General features: G+C 47.6%; 1 protein-coding gene across 1 annotated transcript in view; it reads left to right on the forward strand.

Annotated features, from left to right (window-relative positions):
- KCNJ1 (potassium inwardly rectifying channel subfamily J member 1) overlaps nucleotides 1–9,691 on the forward strand; it is a 30,252-nt gene extending 20,561 nt beyond the window's left edge. Inside the window, exon 2 of the mRNA XM_038754525.1 lies at nucleotides 7,246–9,691. Coding sequence (XP_038610453.1) covers nucleotides 7,266–8,384 — 1,119 coding nt within the window. The 5' untranslated portion in view covers nucleotides 7,246–7,265 and the 3' untranslated portion in view covers nucleotides 8,385–9,691. The remainder of the gene's footprint in view (nucleotides 1–7,245) is intronic.
- Nucleotides 9,692–21,773: the final 12,082 nt, after the last annotated feature.

Consider the following 21,773-nt stretch of genomic DNA (forward strand, 5'->3'; position numbering starts at 1 on the left):
TCATTGTTTTAATGGGAATAAAATATACTGCTGGTCCATGTGGGACAGGGACTGTGTATGAGCTAATGACCTTGTATCTATCACAGTACTTAGCCCATAGTAAAGCCTTAATAAAAGCTCTAATTATATACTCTAATTATTATTGAGAAGCAGCGTGGCTCAGTGGAAAGAGCACGGACTTTGGAGTCAGAGGTCATGGGTTCGCATTCCGGCTCCACCAATTGTCAGCTGTGTGACTTTGGGCAAGTCACTTCACTTCTCTGCGCCTCAGTTACCTCATCTGTAAAATGGGGATTAAGACTGTGAGCCCCACGTGGGACAACCTGATCACCTTGTAACCTCCCCAGCACTTAGAACAGTGCTTTGCACATAGTAAGCGCTTAATAAATGCCATTATTATTATTATTATTGAGATCAAATGCATCCTCTTGCTCCGTTCTCCATTCTCTAGTACCCCCTCTTCTTGCATCCTTCCATGCCCATCCCCTAGACTGAAAGTTTGTTATGGGCATGGAACTTGTCTGCTAATTGTGTTGCACTACACTCTCAAACACTTAGTACAGTGCTCACACATAGTAAGCGATCAATAAATATAATTGATTGATTGATCCCTTGCCATCCCTTCTGCTCTTTTCCAAGACTTCTCTTCAGGAAGTGAGTTGGAAGCAGCTGGGGAGCTAGACACTGGACTCTGAATCAATCATTCAAATGATCAAAATATTTTTTGAGTGCTTAATGTGGGCAGAATTAAAATAAAATCAATAAATTGTGGCATCTGTTAAGCATTTACTACATTCTAGGCACTGTTCTAAGAGCTGAGGTAGATACAAAATCAAGTTGGACACAGTCTCTGACCCACATAGGACTCCCAGGATTCACCCCTATTTTACAGATGAGGAAACTAAGGCACAGAAAAGTTAAGTGATTTGCCCTAGATGACACATGAGAGAGTGGCAGAGCTGGGATTGGAAACCAGGTCCTTCTGATTCCCAAGTCCTTGGTCTATCCACTAAGCCATGCAGTGTCTCTGCAGAGTACTATAGAGTACTGTACAGTACAGAGTACTGCACTAAGCATTTCGGAAAGTACAATGCAATAGTGCTGTACATCTTGGCTTCTGAGTTGAGTCATTCCCTTTACTCCCCTGGTGTTTTCCATCTTTCTCAGCCCTCACGGGCCTTGGTCATTGCCTATTGACATTCTGGGGGCAGGACTAGATCCATATGGGTCATCAGTCATCTTGGGAGTCAGAGGACCTGGGTTCTAATTCCTGCTTCTCTACTTGTGTGACCCTGGGCATGTCACATAACTTCTCTGGGCCCCGGCTTCCGCATCTGTAAAATGGGAATTTAATGTTGGTTCTTTCTCCTGTTTGGACTGTGAGCCCCATGTCTGACAGGGACTGTGCTCAACCTGATTATCTACCACAGTGTTTAGAACAGTGCTCAACACATAGTAAATGCATAAAAATACCCAAAAAATCATTGGTGTTGGTTCAGCACTTACCACTCAATGATGGGTGGCACCCAATCACCTCAATGACCTTAGCGCAGATTAGACCCTCTGCTTTCTCATGGCCAGAGAAGTTCTGGGTAGCATATAACCTATATTGTTTCCTCTCCCTAATACTCTTCCTCCCGAAGAGCAATGGATTGGACAAGAGTCAGCCCGACAGCCAATAGGAGAGTGTCCCCAGACCAGGGATGATGATAAAGGGTGTCAATCAACCAACGGTATTTATCGAGCACTTACTATGTGCAGAGACTGTACTAAGATCTTGAGAGAGTATAATACAACAGAATAAGTGGACACATTCCTTGCCCATAGCAAGCTTACAACCTAGAGAGGGAGACAGACATTAATATAAATGAGTAATTTATAATATATAATTTAAAGATATGTCCCTAGGCAAAGCTGCTGGGCGGTGAAGATGGTGCCTACCAGAAACACTGCAGCCTTAGTGGCTACAGCTTCTCCCTGCCCCTCCAGGGCTTAGGATTGGCTGCTGGAGAGTAGCCAGGAGTGGTAAGTGGTGTATCTGTCTCCCCACACTAGATTGCAAGCTCCTTGAAGACACAGATCATGTCTACTACCTCTGCTATGCTTCTTCAGTGCTCAGTAACAATGCTCTGCACATGGTAGGTGTTCAATAAATACTATTCAACATAAGTTGCTTGAAGGCAGGGATCATGTCTACTAACTGTATTATCCTCCCCCAAGGCCTTAATACAGTGGTCCGCACTTAGTAGGAATTCAATAAATACTTTTTTTTTTATTAATGGGAAGGCATGGTCTTCCCACCAAACTCCTACTGTGGGGCAGTTTGATGCCCATTTTTTCCTCATGCTGAAGAAGGACATTTTGGTACTCTGAGGCCTTGGGTGAGTTCCCATCGGGTGATCTCACCTTTCCTCAATTTTACAGGATCCCTGTCCAAATCTGGGCACCTCAGGGTTGGGCACAAGGGCCACTAGAAAGGGAGCTGGACCTCAGGGTGGGTAAGGGGTAGAAGGCAAAAAATAAAAGAGAAACTGAAAACCTGGGCTAACTAGGAGGGAGCGGGTGAGCATGAGAAGTGACTGAATCATCTTCATTGTATCACGAGCATCTTGAGGCTGCCACTGGGGCATAGGTTCAGAGCTCAGGAGTCCAGAAAGTGGGTCCTTATGCCGCTTTGATAGGGGGAAAGGATGACAGGGGCCATCTCCCAAGCCCTCCAATAATGGAGCCCTGAGTCTCCGCTGCATTCCCTTTGGTTCTGGTTAAACACAGATAACAAGTATGACATTTATACATATTATGTGCTAACTCCGTGACAAAGCACCGGGAAGATAGAAGATAATCAGATCAGACACATCCCCTGTCCCACAGGGGGCTCGCAATCTAAGAGGGACCCAGAACTGCTGTCTTCTTCCCCTTTTATTGAGAAGGAAGCAAAGACCCTGGAGTGAGTGACCTAGGACAAAGAGACCTGCCTGGGAGTCAGAGGACCTGGGTTCTAATCCCGGCTCTGCCACTTCCCTGATGTGTAAACTTGGGCAAGTCACTTAACTTTTTTGTGCCTCAGGTTCCTCACCTGTAAAATGGAGATTCAGTGCCTGTTCTCCCCCTACTTAGACTGTGAGCTCCATGGGGGATTAGGGACTGTGCCTGACCTGATTAACTTGTAATCTACCCCAGACGGGATAGGATGAGAGCTTGAATGAGCAGGATAGCAGTTTGGATGGAGAGGAAAGGGCGGATCTTGGCAATGTTGCGGAGCTGAGACCGGCAGGTTTTGGTGATGGCTTGGATGTGAGGGGTGAATGAGAGAGCGGAGTCGAGGATGACACCAAGTTTGCGGGCTTGTGAGATGGGAAGGATGGTAGTGCTGTCAACAGTGATGGGAAAGTCAGGGAGAGGGCAGGGTTTGGGAGGGAAGACTAGGAGTTCAGTCTTGGACATGTTGAGTTTTAGGTGGCGGGCAGACATCCAGATGGAGATTTCCTGAAAGCAGGAGGAGATGCGAGCCTGGAGGGAGGGGGAGAGAGCAGGGGCAGAGATGGTCCTGTCCTGGTGCAGGGAGAGGGTCACTATCCAACCCCCATGTGAAGAAAGGAGAAACCTTCTTCTTTTTCCAGCCCCCGAGTTACCCCTAGATCAAGGGGAGAAACACTCAGCTCCCCTGGCTGTCATGGACTAACCCAGGGCTAGGCTTAACCACTGGGGGTCTGGAATGGCTCCTTGCTTGGGCCTGGTCCCCTGAGGCCAGCCCAAAACTGAAATGGCTTCCTGTGGGGGAGGGGGGAAAAGGAGAGGGTGAGCCACCTTCACCTCAGCTTTCCCCTGCCTGCACAGCTGCCTGGTTAGACCACCGTCAGGGAGGAGAGGGGCAATGGGGAGGGGTTCGCCGAAACCACCTTTCATTGCTATTTCTGAGCAGCCCAGCCAAGCCTCAGAAAGGGCAACAACAAGTCTGGGTTTTAGTGGGTTAGACTCCACCCAGCCCAGAACTCCCATCCATTTCCTGTCTAAGGTCCTACCCATCACATCCTGCCCATCAATTCATATCACTGTACTAAGCACTTGGGAAAGTACAATACACAATAAACAGACAAATATCATCATCATCACTGTGTCCAACCTGATTATCTCCTCTAAACTGTAACCTAGCTGTGGGCAGGGAATGTGTCTGTTACCACATTACATTGTACTCTCCCAAGTTCATAGTACAGTACTCTGCACACAGTAAGCACTCAATAAATACAATTGATTGATTGATCATCATCAGTTGAACTTATTGAGTGCTTACTGTGTGCAGAGCATTGTACTAAGTGGGGTTTTTTTCCATGGTATTTAAGTGTTTACTGTGTGTCAGGAGCTGTACTAAGCAGTGTGGTAGATACAACCTAATCGGGCTGGACACAGTTCCTGTCCCACATGGGACTCACAGTCCTAATCCTATTTTACAGATGAGCTGAGGCCCAGAAAAGTTAAGTGACTTGCCCAAGGTCACACAGCAGACATGTGCTTAGTGGAAACAACATGGATTAGTAGAAGCAGCATGACTTAGTAGATAGATCATGGGCCTGGGAGTCACAAATCCCTGGGTTCTAATCCCAGCTCCACCACATTTCTGCTGGGTGACCTTGAGCAAGTCACTTCACTTCTCTGGGCCTCAGTTACCTCATCTGTAAAACGGGGATTAAGACCCCATGTAGGACAGGGACTGTGTCCAACCTGATTAACTTGTATCTATCCCCACACTAAGAACCATGCTTGACACCTAGAAAGTGCTTAACAGATACCATAATTATTATTGCAACTGGCAAAGCTGGTATTAGAAGTGCTTGGGAGAGAAAAATCAAATAGAGTTGGTAGGCCCATTCCCTGCCCACAAGAGGTTTACAGTCTAGGGGTAACACCCACCCCCGGGTCTGACACATTAAAATAGCAGGCTGGTGTAGGGAGGTCCCACCTGGAGGATGATGTACATGAGCATCTTGAAATTCAGCGCCAATGCTGTTGACGGTTGACGTTTGGGACTCTTACCTGTCGGTGGTGAAATAGAGTTTGTTTAGTGAGTCTTTGGCTGATAATCCATTTTGAGCCGGTTTCACTTCCTGCCTCCTGTTAACAAACACATTGCTGGAGGGAAATTTTGAATTCTATTTAAAAAACACATTTGCATCAAATCAAGGTAGTGTGAAAGGCTTTCTCACCCTGGTGGGTGCGACCCCTCTCCCTCCTCTTTCCTTAGGGTGTGTGGTGACATATTCTCTGGTGAGCTAGGAAGAGCCATTGTGAAGGTGTGTGGTGGGGGGGGACTCCCTGCTTTGTGATCATTATAATACTAACTGTGGTATTTAAGTGCCAAGCACTGTATTAAGCGCTGGGGTAGATACAAGATGATTAAGTTCCATAAGGGGCCTACAATCTAAGAAGGAGCGAGAACAGATATTGAATCCCTTGGAGAACTCATTCGCCGCCATGGCTTCAGTAACCATCTCTCTGCAGATGATTATTAGAAGCAGCGTGGGTTAGTGGAAAGAGCCCGGGCTTGGGAGTCAGAGGTTGTGGGTTCTAATTCTGGCTCTGCCACTTAGCAGCTGTGTGACTTTGGGCACGTCACTTCACTTCTCTGTGCCTCAGTTATCTCATCTGTAAAACGGAGATTAAGACCCACGTGGGACAACCTGATTACCTTGTATCTTGGCACATAGTGCTTGGCACATAGCGCTTAACGAACGCCATCATTATTATTATTATGATTCCCAAATATACATCTGCAGCTCTGACATCTCTCCTTCCCTGCAATCTCACATTTCCTTCTGCTTTCAGCACATGTCTACCTGGCTGTCCTGTGAATGCCTCAAATTAAGCATGTCCAAAACTGAACTCCTTATCTTCCCACCCAAATCCTGTCCTCCCCTGTCTTTCCTATGATTGTAGACAACACCACTATCCTCTCAATCTCACAAACCTGTAATCTTGAAGTTGCCTCCGACTCATCTCTCTCATTCTATCCACATATTCAATCTGTCACCAAATCCTGTTACTCTCTACCTTCACAGCATTGCTAAAATCCACCCTATGCTCTCCATCCAAACTGCTACCATGCTAATCCAAGCATTTCCCCTATCCCTCCTTGACTCCTACACCTGCCTCCTTGCTGACCTTCTGGCATCCTGACTTCCCCCACTCCAGGCCATATTTCACTAGGCTACCCAGATGATTTATCAACAAAAATGTTCAGTCCGTGTCTCCCCACTCATCAAGAAACTCTGATTACCTCTGACAGAAACTGCTTACCATTGGCTTTAAAGCACTCAATCCACTTGTCCCGTCCCACCTCACCAATCCCTTACTACAGCCCAGTCTGCACAGTCCGCCCCTCTAGCGCCAGTTTACTCACTAAGCCCTGATCTCATCTATCTCCCCACTGATCCCTTTCCCACATCCTCCTCCTAGTCTGGAATTCCATTCCCCTCCATATACACCAGACCACCACTCTCTCCACCTTCAGAGCATTATTTGAGAAGCAGCATGGCCTAGTGGCAGCTCGGACTTGGGAGTCAGAGGTTGTGGGTTCTAATCCTGGCCCTGCCACTTGTCTGCTGTGTGACCTTCAGACAAGTAATTTCAATTCTCTATGGCTCAGTTTCATCATCTGTAATATGTGAATTAAATCCTACTCTTTCCTATTTAGACTGTGAACCCCATGTGAGACAGGGACTCTGTCCAACCCGATGATTTTATATCTTCTACAGTGCCACCAAACTAGCTCTCTTCCCCGCTTTAAAGCCCTACTGAGAGCTAACTTCCTTCAGGAGGCCTTCCCAGACTGAGTCTCCCTTTTCCTCTGCTCCTCCTCCCCTCCCCATCGCCCCTACTCCCTCCCTCTGCTCTACCCCCTTCCCCGTCCCACAGCACTGGGTTATATTTGTACATATTTATTATTTTATTTATTTTATTAATGATGTATATATATCTATAATTCTATTTTTCCATTTTGATGCTATTGATGTCTGTCTAGTTGTTTTGTTTTGTTGTCTGTCTCCCCCTTCTCGACTATGAGCCCCTTGTTGGGTAGAGATTGTCTCTGTTACCGAATTGTACTTTCCAAGTGCTTAGTACAGTGCTCTGCACACAGTAAGTGCTCAATAAATATGATTGATTGAATGAATGGATGATTTCCCTTGCTGCAGCTGTTACCAGTCATCGTAGTTATCATTTTTTCTTTTCCACTTTGATATTTTTTTCCAGATTGGAGTGTGGACCAAAAGATGTTCAAATACCTGCAGAAATACTTGAGCACTCACCAGCTGGGGCATGCTCGCCGGAGAGCAAGACTGGTTTCCAAAGATGGCAGGTGCAACATAGAGTTTGGTAATGTGGAAGAGCAGTCCAGGTTCATATTCCTTGTGGACATCTGGACCACCGTGCTGGACCTCAAGTGGAGATACAAAATGACCATTTTCATCACGGCCTTCTTAGGAAGCTGGTTCCTGTTTGGCCTGCTTTGGTATGCTGTCGCTTACATCCACAAAGATCTCCCAGAGTTCCATCCTTCCCGGAACCACACTCCATGTGTGGAGAACATCAACGGCATGACCTCTGCCTTCCTGTTTTCCCTGGAAACCCAAGTGACCATTGGGTATGGGTTCCGGTGCGTGACGGAACAGTGCGGCACCGCCATTTTCCTACTCATCTTCCAGTCGATCTTGGGGGTCATCATCAACTCGTTCATGTGCGGGGCCATCTTGGCCAAAATCTCGAGATCCAAGAAATGTGCCAAGACCATCACCTTCAGCAAGAATGCCGTGATCAGCAAACGGGGTGGCAAGCTGTGCCTCTTGATCCGGGTGGCCAACCTCAGGAAGAGCTTGCTCATCGGAAGTCACATCTACGGGAAACTCTTGAGGACCACCGTCACCCCCGAGGGGGAGACCATCATCCTGGACCAGATCAACATCAACTTTGTGGTGGATGCCGGCAATGAAAACCTGTTCTTCATCTCCCCATTGACCATTTACCACATCATCGATCAGAACAGCCCATTCTTTCACATGGCGGCGGAGACCATCCTCCAGCAGGACTTTGAGTTGGTGGTGTTCCTCGATGGCACGGTGGAGTCCACGAGCGCCACCTGCCAGGTTCGCACATCCTATGTCCCCGAGGAAGTGCTCTGGGGCTACCGCTTTGCCCCCATTGTCTCCAAGACCAAGGAAGGGAAGTACCGGGTCGATTTTCACAACTTCAGTAAGACCGTGGAGGTAGAGACTCCTCACTGTGCTCTGTGCCTCTACAACGAGAGAGATGCCAAGGCCAGATTGAAGAAAGGCTACGAGAACCCCAACTTTGTCCTGTCCGAAGTCAACGAAATGAATGACACCAAAATGTAGCAGTCTGATGGGTTGAGGCGCCTGGGAACCTAGTGAAAGATTCTAAGATGCTCTGTCGAGCACTGTACACTCAGGAGAAAACCAGAGAAGGTGGAAACCTTCAAACAAACCCCACCAATGGCCATTCCACTCCTTTGTGTCCTTCTGCGCCAGTCCTATCACAAAGAGTTCTCACCTCCAGCCAGCCCAGAGATGGTGTGTGGAGGAGTACTGTCCCACAGAAGGGATACGTGCGCAGAACCCAGAAACCGTTAGACATCTGGGAGACAGTGGAGGGAAAGAACAGACTCAAAAGAGGGTTCTTGGGGGAACAGTGAAAGAGCAACTGCTTTGAGGATGGAAGGGGAAGAGGGGAATTGCATCCTTCTTCAGCCAGAGCCTGTTGGGATCAAGTAGTGTGAAATGATTGGGTCTCACAGTTTGAGGACATGAGGCAAGACAATGATCCAATGAATCAGTGACAATTATCAGAGTTCCAAATGAGCCTTGCCGTTGAGGTGAAGAAAACGGGTATTTGGGGCTTGATTGATCCCAACTAAAATTCACCAGCAAGCAGGTCAACTCTCCTCCCAACTTAACCTGTGTAAAACACAGCAATAGGGCAGGTAGCACAGGGATTATATCTGATCCGATTGAATTGTGTCTACTCCTGTTCTTAGCATTGTGATCGGTACATAGCAATACTGTAATAATATTAATTAATAAGGACTACATGAGTCAATCAACTGGATCCTTCAGATCAAGTGAAACAACTTTTGTCTGAAATGTCGATATAACTTGCAGCTAAATTCTCTTTGTTTTCTGGAATGATCTGGATAATTTGATAGTGGCTTTGGTACTTTATTGCTTTAGGGAGGTCCATTCATAATGAACCCCAATTACTATCTGGTGGATTGATTAACTCCAGTTAATGCCCTGCTTTAAATGGGCCCCTTGAATGATATCTTTCTCTTGACAGATCAGAGAGGGGAAAAAAAGGGGGCCAGATCCACGGAGCCCAACACAAGCAGATCTTCTATAGGGAGGGACGGTACAAGGCATCTCAGTCTATTTTACTCCTCAAGGAAGACTTTGGTGACAAAGGAGTTTGGATGACACCAGAGGGACTCAGAAGTGGGTTCATTTGTTCTCCTCTCCCTGTCAACTGTGATCCACAGCTGTGGGAGTTGACTAAACTGTACTTTTGTACAGACAATGAGAGTGCGACTGGGCAGTGTCTCTCCCCTGGTAGTAAGGCCCACCTCAGGAATCTGGGGGGGATTGTAAGGGTGGTAGATGGAAGGGGGAGCAGAGTTTGAAATAGCCATATGGGGGTGGCGATGTCTCCCATAGTCCCCCTTCATCACCATGACTCTTCTCTGCCTCCTGGCCATTCTCTCAGGGAGATACCTGCCTGGACTAGTGGAAAGATCATGGGCCTGGGAGTCAGAGAACCTGGGTTCTAATCCTGGCTATGCCAGTTGCCTGATGTATGACCTTGGGCAAGTTGCTTAAATTGTCTGTGCCTCAAGTTCCTCATCTGTAAAATGGTGATTCAATACCTATTTTCCCTCCTACTTAGACTGTGAGTCCCAGTGGAGTCAGGGTCTGTGTCTAACCTGATTAATGTGCATCTACTCCAGGGCTTAGAACAGTGCTTGACACATAGTAAGCACTTAACAAATACCATCACTATTATTATTATCATCTTACCTCCTGCTTCCACCACAACCCCTCCTGTCCCTCTACTTAAACCACCTCTTCTCCTGGGACCCACAGGGGAAATCATTACTCTCTCTTATTCCTTTCTCATAAGCAATGGAGACCTTGCCCCACTTTTGTATTTTTATTGAGGGCCACAGGGAGAATGGAGGTAGATTGTGGGAGTTTTCAAATGGGGGCATCTCATAGGATGAAAATGTTTGAGGACTATTGGACCAGGCCAATGAAAAGAGTATTCATTCATTCAATTGTATTTATTGAGTGCTTACTGTGTGCAGAGCACTGTACTAAGCGCTTGGGAAGTACAAGTTGGTAACATATGGAGACGGTCCCTACCATCTAGAAGACTGTATCAGCAACAAGGCATCAGAGAAGATCCCCTGTCATGGAAGAAAGGCTCCCAGAAGTCTAGAAAGAGCCTGCAGGTGGCAGAAAGGATGTTACCTCAGACAGAGTGCATCGGTCTCCCTTGGCTGTCACTGAGGTTTGAGTTGCATGGGATGCTTTTAGACTGTGAGCCCACTCTTTTAGACTGTGAGCCCACTGTTGGGTAGGGACTGTCTCTATGTGATGCCAATTTGTACTTCCCAAGTGCTTAGTACAGTGCTCTGCACATAGTAAGCGCTCAATAAATACGATTGATTGATTGATTGATTGATGCTCTGAGAATCATTACCTGATCATCAGAACCTGGAGGGTTTTGACCCCATGGATAATAATGATGGCAATCATTAAGCACTTACTATACGCCAGCACTGGGGTGGTTACACAATGATGAGATTAGACACAGTCTCTACCCCACATGGGGCTCATAATCTATCTCATTGCCACTTTATAGATGTGGACACTGAGGCCCAGAGAGGTTAGGAGACTTCCCACAGTCACCCAGCAGGCCAGGAGCAGATGTGGGACTCAAACCCAGGTCCTCTGATTCCCAGTCTGTGCTTTTCCCATTAGGCCATGCTACCTTTCAGGCTGTGATCTGTAACTGTGGAGCAGGTAGCATTGTTATCTCTTTGCTGGACCAAACTCTTCCACCTCTAAATCCTAGTTGGATTACGGGGCAGATATCCAGGCTCAGTCACTCTGTTGAGACATCACAAGTGAAGCAGCATAGCCTAGTAGATAGAGTGCGGGTTTGGGAGTCAGAAGGACCTGTATTCTAATCCTGGCTCCACACTGTCTGCTGTGTGACTTTGGGCAAGTCACTTCTCTTCTCTGGGCCTCAGTTACCTCATCTGTAAGATGGGGATTAAGAGTGTGAGCCCCATGTGAGACAGAAATGGTGCCCAACCCGATTACCTTGTATCTACACCGGTGCTTAGAATAGTGCCTGGTACATAGTAAGTGCTTAACAAATAACATGAAATTAAGAAAGTGGACCAGATGCACAGACTGGGGTCTTGGTCTCAACCATCCAGCCAATCCTGAGTGCTTGACGTGAAGAATGGGTAGACATTTCATTGAAGACCCAATCAGACCTCCTCTTTAGCAGGGTGCGGGGTGGGCCAGGAGAGCCAGAGGTCGGGATTCTGCCAAACGACCTAAGGTCTGCTCTTTCCAGAGAAACTGGAAAGTACCGAGTGAAACTTCGAAGACGGATTAGGGATTTGGTGCTTGTCCTGGGCCACCTGCTCTCCAAGGAGTGATGAAGAGAAAGGCAAGGGGGAAAGGCAGAAGGGAGAGGGAGAAAATAACCAAAGAGGCCCAGGATGAAATAATAATGAGAAACAATAGGAAGAGAGGAGTTGTCTGGGAGGCTAAGAGAGAAGAGCCTGGGCCCTGTGGGCAAAGAGAACTGGTTGAGAACAGTTCAGCCCTGTGAATGATGATTCTGCTTCTCCTTTCCTCTCTCCTGCAAAGCAGAGGGAGGAGGGGGCCTTAATAATTAATAATTAATTTTAATTAATAATCCTTGTTAGTTATAATATCAATTAATCATCATTGAGGCCCCATGTTCTCTCTGCTTTGCAGGACAAGAAGAATGGAGAAATATTATTATAATAGTAATATTAGTATTATACTATTATTAGAGAGGAAGATTTAATTCTCATTTTACAGAGGCACAGAGAAGTGAAGTGACTTAGCCAAGGTCAAACAGCAGGCAAATGACAGAGCCCTTAAGTGAGACTGGAGCAGGTAGCAGTGCCCGAGTCAGGGCAGGAATCCAGAGGGTCAGAGATCCAGAGGGTCAGAGATTGGGCCTGGAGAGGCAGGATTGGGGTCCAGGGAGTCAGAGGAGTGGTCTCACCCTGGGGAATTGTGGAGAATCCAGCCAATCTTGATCACGGGAGAGCTCACACCGTGAATGTTAGTTCAGTGCTCACCTACCTCTTGAATGTCCATCCCAGAGGGCAGCACTCATCATTGTGCAGGAATTGAGATTTTCCATGTATCAAGGAATGTTTCAGATCTCTTTCAGTGCTCAGGCTGCTTGGAAAGACAGCAGTGACCATTAAAGTCCAAGCTTGCTACAAATATTGGTGTGGTCAGGTTTGTTTCAGTGGGGAGAAGGGGTACTCAGACGCTCTCACCCACATTGCTGACTGCCCGCCGGGGATTGGCTTTTGCCATGCCCATTCCCTCACGCACTGCACCTCCACAGGATTTCCAAACCCCCAAACATCTGTTAGCCTCAATTCCCTGGGTATTTGAGGCAAAAGCTTTTGTTGTTGTTGTTGTTGTTGTTGTTGTTGTTGTTCACTAGAATATCCGAATGTCGACCCCAGCCAGGAACCTGAGAAGCAGTATGGTCTAGTGGCAAGAGTAGGGATTTGGGAGTCAGAGGATGTGGGTTCTATTCCCAGCTCTGCCACTTGTCTGCTGTGTGCCCTTAGGCAAGTCACTTCACTTCTCTGTGCCTCATTTACCTCATCTGTAAAATGGGGATGAAGACCATGAACTCCATGTGGGACAGCGACTGTGTCCAACCTGATTACCTTGTAACTATCCCAACACTTAGAACAGTGCTTGGCACATAGTAAGCACTTAACAAATACCACTATTATTATTACCTGAGAGCTTGGGGCACAAGGGAAGAACTGATGAGATTTTTAGAGGAATGAATAACCTCAGTCTTAGCCTGATGATTTAATGGGGGGAGACAGAACAAAGACAAATTAAGATATGCCTAGTCTCCCTCGTACTAGGAATCTGAGCCCCAAGTGGGACAGGTGCTGTGTCCAACCTGATGAAGTTGTATCTACCCTAGCACTTAGAACAGTGACACAAACTAAACACTTAACAAGTACAATAATACTAATGATAATAATAATAAGAAGAAAGAGGAAGTAGGAGGAGAAGGAGAATGAGGAGGATGAAGGAGAAGAAGGAGGAGGAGAAGGAGAGGAAGGAGAAAAGAAGAAGGAGAAGAAAGCAATAGTAGCATCAAAAGAGTATAAAGACACGGGGCGAAGGAGAGAGAATATCTGGGTCATGTGACCCAGATATATCGGAGAAGCAGCGTGGCTCAATGGAAAGAGCCCGGGCTTTGGAGTCCGAGGTCGTGGGTTCGAATCCCGGCTCCACCACAAGTCTGTTGTGTGACCTTGGGCAAGTCACTTAACTTCTCTGAGCCTCAGTGACCTCATCTGTAAAAATGGGGATTAAGACTGTGAGCCCCACGTGGGACAACTTGATCACATTGTATCCCCCCCAGCGCTTAGAACAGTGCTTTGCACATAGTAAGCGCTTAACAAATGCCATTATTATTATTATTATTATGTGACAGAATTTTATCTCCCTGTTTAATGCAATCTCCTGGTCATCAATTCAGCCTTGTCTCAATGGACTGGTTTCTCCTCAGAAGGGCCAGGTCTGTCCAGTCTAACCCAAATGATCAAAGGTCCTGAGCAGGAAAGTAAAAGGCCTAGAGAGGAGGTTAAGGGGGCTTTTCTCTGGTCTCGTTCTTTCCCTGGCCATTTGGGCCTTCCAGAAATGAGCAGAGCCTGGAGATGGGCAGTATGCACAACTGTGTGTGGGAGTGTCTGCATACCATCAATCAATCAGTGGTATTTATTGGGTGCTTACAATATGCACAGCACTGTACTAAGTGCTTGAGAGTACAATCCAACACAAGTGGTAGACCAGGTCCTTGTGCACAATAAGCTTACAGTCTTGAGCGGGAGAGAGCCATTAATAAAAATAAATAAATTGCAGAAGCTGACGTCCACATTCTTGTTGAGGAGAAGGGAGGAGAGAAGGTAGAAGGGTTAGGGAAATCCTTACATAGACATAGGCTGCTCCATCCCCGCTTCTGAGCTGGTCCAGGCAAGCTTGATATTCAGTGCATCACTCTGTTGGGCAGAGGGAATCCTGTACCATTTCACCCTCTAACCACACTGTACTCCTCAACCGGGGCAGCCCCATGACTCCAGGTAGAATACTGGCAAGAGAGGATCAAGGAAAGCAGGAAGAATACTGCTGCAGCAGCTGTCAATATTTTGGAGGCTTTGACCAATCAGGAGACACTCACAAGGAAGAAACCCATGGGTCCGCTGCCTTATCTCCATGAGCCCACCTGTCATTCTCAAAGAAGCTAGTTGACCCCTCTAGACCGCAAGCTCATTTGGGCAGGGAAAGTGTCTTCTAATTCTGTTGTATTGGACTCTCCCAAGTGCTTAGTACAGTGCTCTGCACATGGTAAGTGCTCAATAAATGCCATTAATTGATTTGTGATACAAAGGACTTGTTCCGATCTCCCTTCACGAGACTGAAAATGAAGCTAGGAATTAGACAGCCATAAGGCAGCAGGGGGAATTCCTTCATATTCTTCTTATAGTTCTGGAAGCACTACCAACCCATCTTGCCTCTGGTCGATGTGAGCATCTCCTGAGAGAGAGATAGAATGTGCTTAAGGTGCAACAGGAGGGATTTGCGTTAGACATCAGAAAGGATTTCCTGACTCTCTAGAGGGGCATAAGGCAGTGGCAAATGTTTCCATTGCGGGTGTGGCATCTCTGACTGGAGATTTTTAAGAAAAGGGATGCAGCTCTTCTCTCTTGAACAACTCGAGTGGCATTCTGTCTGGAGGCAGGGACATGGACAAGTTGCTCTCTTGAGGCCCCTTCCAGCCCGAGAATTCTGGAAGATGGAAGTCTTCAGTCCCAAGGGAGACTGTGAACCTGAGGGGGATCGGGAGGTGGGAGGCAGGCCTGGTCCCTCCCCTTGGCCGTTATTGACCACCATTTCAGGAAATGAATGTCAATCAAATCCTGACAGAGGAGATAGAGTGTTTTTATTTTGGAAGCCAGAAGTTTTAGAACAATGACTGGAATTTCCTCTTTCTGTCCAGAAAAGGCCGTTTGTCATCGAGGAGATAAAAGTCCAGGGGCGGGGAATAAAGGTTATCGGGGAGAGCCTGGCGGACAGAGCCATGTGGGGGAGAGAGAGGGAGGAGGGGTTATGAAGGAAATCTATTTCAATGCCTGTCATTAAGTTTCCATTAAAAGAATATTCAGTTAGGAATTCAAAAATAATTTAATCTCCCTGGCCAGATGCTCCCAGCTGGACCACTGGTCTCTGGGCTCTGTGTGCGGCTGAGTTGCACTCGGGCTCCGGCCCCCGGAGGACTGGCTGGGACGTGGAGGGGGTTCTGATGCCCTCCCCCCCCAGCCCCAGGGTCAAGAAGTCCCTGGTCACGGGTGTGGCTATCAGGAGCAGGACTCAGGCCTAGGAAATAGGGGTCTGCTAAGCCCAGGCAGACCACTATCCACGGTTCCTCCACACGTCCTGTTGCCGCTGCTGGAAATGAAATCCAGGACCTGGAGGGAAACCTTGGGCTGGTCCAGGGCTGGCTAAGCTCATAGCTAAGATCCCTAGCTGAGCTTCCAGAACTCCAGACAGCAACAATGGGCATTCTCTGTGAGGGCAAGGGTGGCCACTGACAGACCGTGTGCAGGCCGGACAGTGAGACTTGCAGGATGTGGAGAGATGGCTCTGGACCTGCAGCCTAATGCAGAGGCCTGCCCAATTCTGTCCTCACACAAAGAAGGACCCCAGGGGACACCTGGTCCCTTTCCCATACTCAAGACCTATCAAGTTATCGTCCCATGTTCCTGTGAATATGACACCTCTTCCAAGCCATGGGACAGAGGGCAGTCCAGCTGAAAACCAGCCTGTCTGGTAGAAAATTGGATGAATGAGTCCCCTATCAGCATGGCCTAATGGACAGAGCAAGGGCCAGGGAGTCAAAAGGATCTGGGTTCTAATCCTGCCTCTGCCACTTGTCTGCTGGGTGACCTTGGGCAAGTCAGTTCACTTCTCCATGCCTCAGTTACTTCATCTGTAAAATGAGGATTAAGAGTGTGAGCCCCACGAGGGACAGGGACTGTGTCCAATCTGGTTAGCTTGTAACTACCCCAGCGCTTAGAACAGTGCTTGACACATAGTAGTAGCTTAACAATACCATCATCATCATCACTACTGGGAGCCAACTTAGCCAGTGCCCTTCACCCCAACTCTCAGTGTTCCCACCTTTCACCCAGTTGGTTGTTCTCATTCTACCTCAGCACTCTTTGGCAGTGGGAGTTGTGGTGCTTAGGCCAGTGTCTGACTCCTCAGCTGCTGTGAAACCTTTTGGCTCTGGAAGGGAAACCCTTCTGGTTCTAGGGAGACAAATTTATTGGTGAATGTGTCGTGGGGCTCAGAATCATCAGACATATTCAATGCTTAGTCCAGTGCCTGTCACATAAGTAAGTGCTTAACAAATACCATTATTATTATTATTAATAAAAGCAAGAGGGCATCCACTTATGACTTCTAATTGTCACAGATTCCTTCCGTGATGGGAGAGGTTGCCCCCAGACCCTCATGGTGTGCAAGGTCCATCCTAGGCCAGTAGGGGCTCCACAGAGTTGAAGTGCATTACTTGAGAAATTCCTGAGGTCTCTCTGGGCGACTAGGTCAACTCAGTGGTTTGGTCCTTCTGTTTTGTTGTGGGGTGGGGTTGGAGGTCTACGATCCAGAGAGGGAGTGAGTCTTGGAGGGGTGGACTTATCTACCACTCTCACCCTCCCCAAGGCAAGGATGAGGGGTGGGGGATGGTGGAAAGGCATGGCTAGGTATCTTGCACTCTTTCCATTAATAACCTCCAGACTCCAGCCAGTCCAAGCTCCTCAATTTGGCTGGGTTGCTAAAGAACTGTTCTCATTCTGTTCCTATCAGGCCAGTATCTCCACATGGGGAGAGTTCAAGTGGCTTCCCAAGTATCCTTCAGGCTCCTCAGGTTGAACTCTGGTGAACAGAAGACAGCTGGAGAACTGTGGGATGAGAAGGGGCCCTGTCCTTTCCATGGGGTCCCATTGAGTCACCCTCAAGGCTCTGCCTGTTGTCCCTTTCTTCCTTTTGACTCCCATCCCTGGCCTCTGCCAGTCATGGAACATTGCCCACAATGTTCCAGGGTCACCCCCAGGCTACCACCTTGCCTAGCCCAGGAAGGGCCTGGGGTTCACCAAGGCCCATACCTTAATTGCCTCAAGTCTGGTAGAGAGCCAAAGACTTGGAAAGGCTCCCACCTCACTCCGGAAGTATCACCTTGTTCACCCAATATGCCAAGGGTGGGAACCCCTAGAACTTCTGTTTATGGGCTATAGCTTGGATTTCCTTTGGGGGCATAATTGGGAGGTAGGGGTCAGAGAGGGAGAAAAGGTGAATTCCTGTCCCCTGCCTCCTGGGTCCAGCAAAATGCATGGAGAACCAGGAATCAGCAGATCTGGGTTCATTTCCTGGCTCTGCCATGTACTTCCTGTTTGTACAGGTGGAATTTATTCAACCTCTCTGGGCCTCTGGAAAAAGTCACACAAGTGCTAAGGGTGGTCATTGGCCTGACTAGACTTAGGGGGTTGGGAATTAAGCACGGAAGGCTTCCTGGAGGAAGTCATTGACGGGGGGGAGGGGGTGGTGGCCCAGGAGCTGGAGAGGACTGAGCCAGCAGATTTAGGAGAGAGAGTTCTGGGGCAGGAGACCAGGGTGTCCAGGGGATGAAAGTGGAAAAAGTGGGGGCTTGATTCCATTTGAAGGTGTAGCTGGGAAGGAGTGACATCCTTTAACCTCTTGAGCGGGATCCAGGACATCCAGTCTCTGCTTCCTTTCAGAAGCCTGTCAGGAGGGGCCCCGCCTCCATTCCTGTGTCTCATTCATGAGCTCTCCAGCCCATCCCCTTGCCATGCCAAGTTCTAGGAGGGTGCCATGCCCGGGCAGCTTGGCCCTAGGCACTGGAGTAGAGACTCTGAGCCTTCCTGTGGTGTCCCAGGGTTGGTGGAGGCTTCTAAACAGAATGGTCTGAACTGGAACAACAGCTCAGCGAGGTGGGTACCCCAGGGGGGAGGGTCAGAGGTCAGCCGGGTCAGCCACAGTTTCATGGGACTCAGATACGGGCCAAGAGAGGCTGTGGCACCAGCTTGGCTTCTGAGAGGAAATGGCAGCTCTATGGTATTGGGTCTTTGTTCCTCCCAAACTCACCTCCAAATATACCCCGTTCTCAGTTCTCCTGCCTCTGTCTCCCTGCTCACACTCCTCTCCTGGAATTATGTTCCACCAGCCACATTTTATTTACTCTCTACTTATGTTTCTGTTGTCAGACCCTTTTCTTCCTTTGAAGGTTTAGCTTGTGAGCCCCTCTAGGGACAGGGACTATGTCTAACTCCCACCTATTGTCTCCTGGGGTTAAAATAATCATAATTAATGTGGTGTTTATTAAGCACTTCTTAGGTGACAAGCACTGTATTAAGTGTTAGAGTAGACACAAGATCATCAGGTCAGACAGTTCCTGTCCCACACAAGGCTCACAGTCTATGTAGAAGGAGAACAGATACTTAATCCCCATTTTACAGATGAGCAAACACATAAACAGAAGAGCTAACTCACTAACCCCAGTTCGCACAGCAGGTAAGTGACAAAGTGGGATTAGAACCTAGGGCCTCTTACTCTTCCCCTCTCAGGATTGCATCTGGAGAGTTTTCAGTACTCTACTAATCTCAGCTATGGGAAGGAGAGTCAAGCAGAGGCTTACCCATTCCATTCCCAGCTTGGGCAGTGTTTAGTAGCAAGTGGAAGGCAATCTGCTACAAGTCAAAACTCACCTGTCTGGGCAGCAGCTGCATGGGAGACAGCAGGAGGCTGATACTCAAGTTTACTATGCCAAAGAAGGCAATGGTAAACCACTTCCGTATTTTTACCAAGAAAACCCTATGGATACACTACCAAATGATTGCAGATGGAGGTGGGACTTTCTGGGAAAGATGTGTCCATGGCGTCGCTGTGGGTGGGACAGGACTCAACAGCATAAGACAAGACCTCTGACTCTCTGGCTTGAGCTCTTTCCACTGGGCCACTTTGCTCTTCACACAGTAAGCACTTAAAAAAAATACAACTATTACTACTTAGCACTGAGAAAAATACACAGGTCTCACCTGTTTGCTATCTCCCTGCCCTGCTGTGCTGCCTAACCCGAAAAAGAAAGAGTTTCTCTCCCCCATGTTCTAGGGGTCTTCCTTGAGCCAGTCATGTCCTGGGCCTGCGGGTGAAGGTGGGCCACGACCAGAGCACGCCCCGGGCCCGAGGCGAGACCACAAAGGGGCAGTAGAGGATTATGAAGGAGCAGCAGGTGTTGGGGCTCCCTCGGCCAGCAGGTGGCGCCAGACGACTGGTACCACAGTTCCCTTGGTGAACTGCGGTGGTCAAGGGGATCTGCGATGGTCAAGGGGATCTGCGATGGCCAGGGAGATTTGAGGTTTCCTTCTTTTACTTTTCAGTTTACACTTCCCTCCCCCAGACGAGAAAGGTGGCCAGCCATCCCGTTTTACAATGGGCAGTCCAGGTTTCAGTCTGATACTGATACTGAGAAGCAGCGTGGCTCAGTGGAAAGAGCACGGGCTTTGGAGTCAGAGGTCATGGTTCAAACCCCGGCTCCGCCAATTGTCAGCTGTGTGACTTTGGGCAAATCACTTAACTTCTCTGTGCCCCAGTTACCTCATCTGTAAAATGGGGATTAAGACTGTGAGCCCCCCGTGGGACAACCTGATCACCTTGTAACCTCCCCAGCACTTAGAACAGTGCTTTGCACATAGTAAGTGCTTAATAAATGCCATCATTATTATTATTATTATGTCTAGCTGGGCGCTTTTATGTCTGCTGAACAAATGTTCAGCTCGCTGCCTTCTCATCACAGTGGCTAATGCCACTGAATTCTGTGACTTGGACAATGAGCCAAATTTTCCTTGGACCCTGGAGGTGGGCACAAAGACCCCAAAACAAGTGCAGAAGGTAAAAAAAAAACAAGCCCTTCCACTGAGGAAGGAGACTATTATAATAATTCTGTTTTTGTTAAAGTGCTTAGTGTTGGCCAAGCACTGTCCTAAGCAATGGGGTAGATACAATCCAATCAGTCCCATGTGAAACTTACAGTCTAAGGTGGAGCAAGAGAGTCCGTAGCTATTCGACCTCTATTCTGCAGGTCTGAGTCATCCAGCTAATCAATAGTATTTATAGACACCTACCATGCACAGAGCACTGTTCTGGGCACTAGGGAGTGTATAATAGAGTTAATAGACAACTTCTGCCCTTAAGGAGTTTTCAATCTATAGTTGTAATATACTCTCCCAGGCACCTAGTAAAGTTCTGCACATGGTAAGCGCTCAATAAATATGATTGAATAAAAAAGAGTAACACAATTGACAGGGGAAGGGAAAGAGGACATGTATAAAAGCTAGTGCTTAGGTGATGCATAAGCTATAATCAGTCAATAAATCATTCAAGTGTATTTATTGAATGCTTACTATGTGCAGAGCACCATACTAAGCACTTGGGAAGGTACAGTATAAGAGAATTGGTAGACACATTCCCCGCCCACAATGAGCTTACAGTCTACAGGGGGAAATAAACATTAATATAAAAAAATGTATTATGGATATGTACATAAGTGCTGTGGGGCTGAGGGATGGGTGAATAAAGGGGACAAATCCAAGTGCAAGTGTGACACAGAAAAGAGTGGGAGAAGAGGAAATGAGGGCTCAGTTGGGGGAAGGCCTCTAGGATATATATGATATATACAGAAGTGATACTGGATGTTGTTACTATTCAAATGCTTAGTTGGCTGAAAAGTGATGAAGGGGCAGTTGTGGGTTGTCCCTTGGGGTGACTGCTTGGTTTGGAACTTGGATCCCTACAGGCCTGCACTCAACACTTGATGTACTTCCCAAGTGCTTAGTACAGTGCTCTGCCATTGACCGATTATGTGAACTTGGGCACGTCACTTTACATATATGGGCCTCAATTTCCTCCTCTGTCCAGTGGAAAGAAGAGATGTACTCTCCCCACCTCTTATGTTATGAACACTAGGTGGGCAGGGACCTTGTCAAAAATCTGATTATTTTATATCTACCCCAGCACTTAGTGCATTCCTTGGCACACAATAAGGACTGAATAAATATCACAACTAGTTGAATAACTTGGATAATCCACAGAAAGAAAAACCTGGATAATAAAGTGACTGGGATCGACATTCCCAATCTAAAAATTGGGGGTAGGGTGTGTTGGGGGGGACACACAAATTGGAGTAAGGATCTTGTCACAAAAGTCACTTCCCCCTTTACCTTCATGCCAAGCTCAAGTGTTAAGTTCAATGCTCTGCAGACGATAAGTGCTCAAAATTCACCAGTGAATGACTGAATCATCAGTCTGCATCTTGGA

Source organism: Tachyglossus aculeatus, chromosome 11 (genome assembly GCF_015852505.1).
Source record: "Tachyglossus aculeatus isolate mTacAcu1 chromosome 11, mTacAcu1.pri, whole genome shotgun sequence".
NCBI classification, from domain to species: domain Eukaryota; kingdom Metazoa; phylum Chordata; class Mammalia; order Monotremata; family Tachyglossidae; genus Tachyglossus; species Tachyglossus aculeatus.